This window comes from Perkinsus marinus, assembly GCF_000006405.1.
Source record: "Perkinsus marinus ATCC 50983 genomic scaffold scf_1104296948772, whole genome shotgun sequence".
Lineage (NCBI taxonomy): Eukaryota > Perkinsozoa > Perkinsida > Perkinsidae > Perkinsus > Perkinsus marinus.
In genome coordinates, this window is record NW_003210077.1 from 1 (window position 1) to 2,442 (window position 2,442).

The following is a 2,442-nucleotide window of genomic DNA, read 5'->3' on the forward strand; positions in this document are numbered from 1 at the left end:
GCAGCGTGGTGCTTGCTGAGGTCAAGATACGTCCAGCGTTGGGACAACTCCAAGGCTGGCTCACTTGACGCTCAGTTTGAACTGCTTCACAATATTTGATATCTTCTCGAACCGATGCGGGTCGGCCATCTGCTTCGTGGTGTGATTGGCAATGACCAGGAAGGTAGACTTCTCAAACAAGACCACCTGGCACTCCCATAGGCTTCATCATCGCGTACTCTCCGCCGACCTCGTCAGCCTCCACAGCACTTGCGAAATTGGCCAGCTCTCTCTGCAGCTCGTCCATGTTGGGTATCAGCGAATGAGCGATCTCCGACCAAGCTCTAAGTAGCAGACAAATTATAACACTCCCTCCACCGCCACACTCACCGATAGAGTGTCTCGTCCCAGATGCTGGTCTGGAAGATCTGAGTGGTCATACCAGCGAAATACGGCGAGAGCAGCTCGGAGTAACTGATGGCAGCAAAACCCAAGTCGCGGAAGATCCTCATATTTGAACGACCACTACTATTTGAAGCGAGCCTCCCGCTCGTTCTCCGGCACGAGGTCGAACTTGTGGAGAAGGACGTAAACCTGGACCGTTGTGAACCGAGGATGATCTCACAGGAGCAGTACATGAGCACTCTTGGATAGGGACCGCAGAGACTCCATAGAGTTCTTGAAGTAGGTGATTTCCTTCTGCTGTTCGGCATCTCTTTGGTCGTTACCAGCGAGAGCAACAACATATATCATCACACGCACCTGCTCGGCAAGCTTCACCATTGGAGTTTCACCCTAGTGATATAAAAAACACTAGTGAAAAATATATTTCACGACTACTGCATACCGCGAATATCGCGTTTTTCACCGAGTATTACACCACTTCACGTAAAACGGGTGAAACTCCATTGTCACGCCAAACTACAAGTCGCGACCGAGGGCCATCTCGTTCTACGTCGAAGGGCGTTTCCTCGAGACCATCGGATAGATTGAAATTGAGAATTTCCCCATAGAGTCGCTACTACATTGCGGAAAATGTGGTCCTTCTGGCTCTCGAAGTAGTTCTCCATGAAGACGTCCTGTCCTCCGCAGTCCCACAAGGACAAGGTCATATTGCCGAGGAACCTCAGATGACTGTGCTCCACCTAAGACGAAGTCGACCTTAGAGAACAACGGAGAGAAGATACGCCTTATCACTTGGTTTGTCGGATGCAACCTAGTGGTCTCCCGAGCTGAAAATCACAGACAGAATAAGGCGTCGCTAACCATCACGAGGAAGCGACAACGCTGGAGGCCCGGAAAGGGCTCCCCTAGTACCAAGGTAATTTGCGAAAATGATGGACCGCATGCTGGTCTTTCCTGCTCCTGCTCTTCCCATCAACAAGACCTTCGCAGTCTCCTCCTTTCCACTCGAGCTTGCACTGAGATTGTTCATCAGAGAGACCAACTATCTGTTGAATCTTGGCAAGTAATCGTGGTAGAAAGCGCGCGCCCAAAACTCTGATTCGCGAGGCGTGAGAATATGGCGTTGACGACTCTCGATAGTGTTGGATTGGAGAACCGAGCCGCCACTCAGCGAAGGCTGGGTTTGTGAGATTGCGAATCAGTCTACGTTCAGCCTTACCACTAGTCTCAGATTAGTAGTCTTATTGTCTAGTATACGGGGAGGCGGAGTCCGATCGCGGATTATCCTCACACCGAATACTAATATCAACAATACTATATCGTTAAGAAAACGCAACGTTGATATATGGAAAGTCTCAGGCTGAGACTTTCCGCTGAGACTCCCAGCGCCCGTCCATTTGTTGGCTTCTCAGTTCGAGGTCAATCGAAAGACTAAATAGACTAATACCAAATTGAAACTTTCATCGTCCGCCTTCGAGATATCCGTTGTTTTCAGAAGGTAAGGTATCATCTGTTGTTAGATAAAAGCCGTTATTGGGCGTACGCGCTGGCATTGCCGTTGTGGTCCACAATATTTCGAAAGATTCATTGGTTGTACCCACATACTCTCCAGCTGAAGTCTGTGGTTTGAGCTCTACCCGAGGATGGATACCAGGCGTGAAATTAGAAGAGCGGAGCCTCAGGGCCTTCCCTCGGCATTTGAGATCGTCACCCACGCATCTAATGCACTGAATTCCTTTTCAGCCCTGTTGTCCCAGCGTTGTTGCCACCGATGGCGGATACCACGAGTAGCTTCACGATGGTGCTTCAACATTGTGATCAACAAACTGGTGCAGTAGGAATGTTCTTACGCTCATATTCACCTTTGTGTTTATCGAAGGTCTCAGTGAATATGGCGAGATAGAAGCGATTTCATGTTCAGGAGGATTTCAGATTCCGATAGAAGCTGTCCCCTGACTGCTGTAATACAAGGCGATTCCAAGGGCTAAGAAAGGAGGTAGAGTACATAAACAACCGTACCGGTGGTAAGGCGAAGAGGGAAATGTGTTTCTGCGTACA

General features: G+C 49.3%; 1 protein-coding gene across 1 annotated transcript; it reads right to left on the minus strand.

Annotated features, from left to right (window-relative positions):
• Positions 1-60: 60 nt before the first annotated feature.
• Positions 61-1,414, minus strand: Pmar_PMAR001743 (t24f1.1 protein, putative; the record flags this gene model as incomplete). The annotated part of the gene is made up of 8 exons (XM_002778548.1): positions 61-186; positions 230-323; positions 370-453; positions 509-573; positions 616-741; positions 1,002-1,124; positions 1,177-1,211; positions 1,297-1,414. The coding sequence occupies 8 exons, from the start codon at positions 1,412-1,414 to the stop codon at positions 61-63; spliced, it is 771 nt and encodes a 256-aa protein (XP_002778594.1).
• Between the last annotated feature and the right edge of the window lie 1,028 nt (positions 1,415-2,442).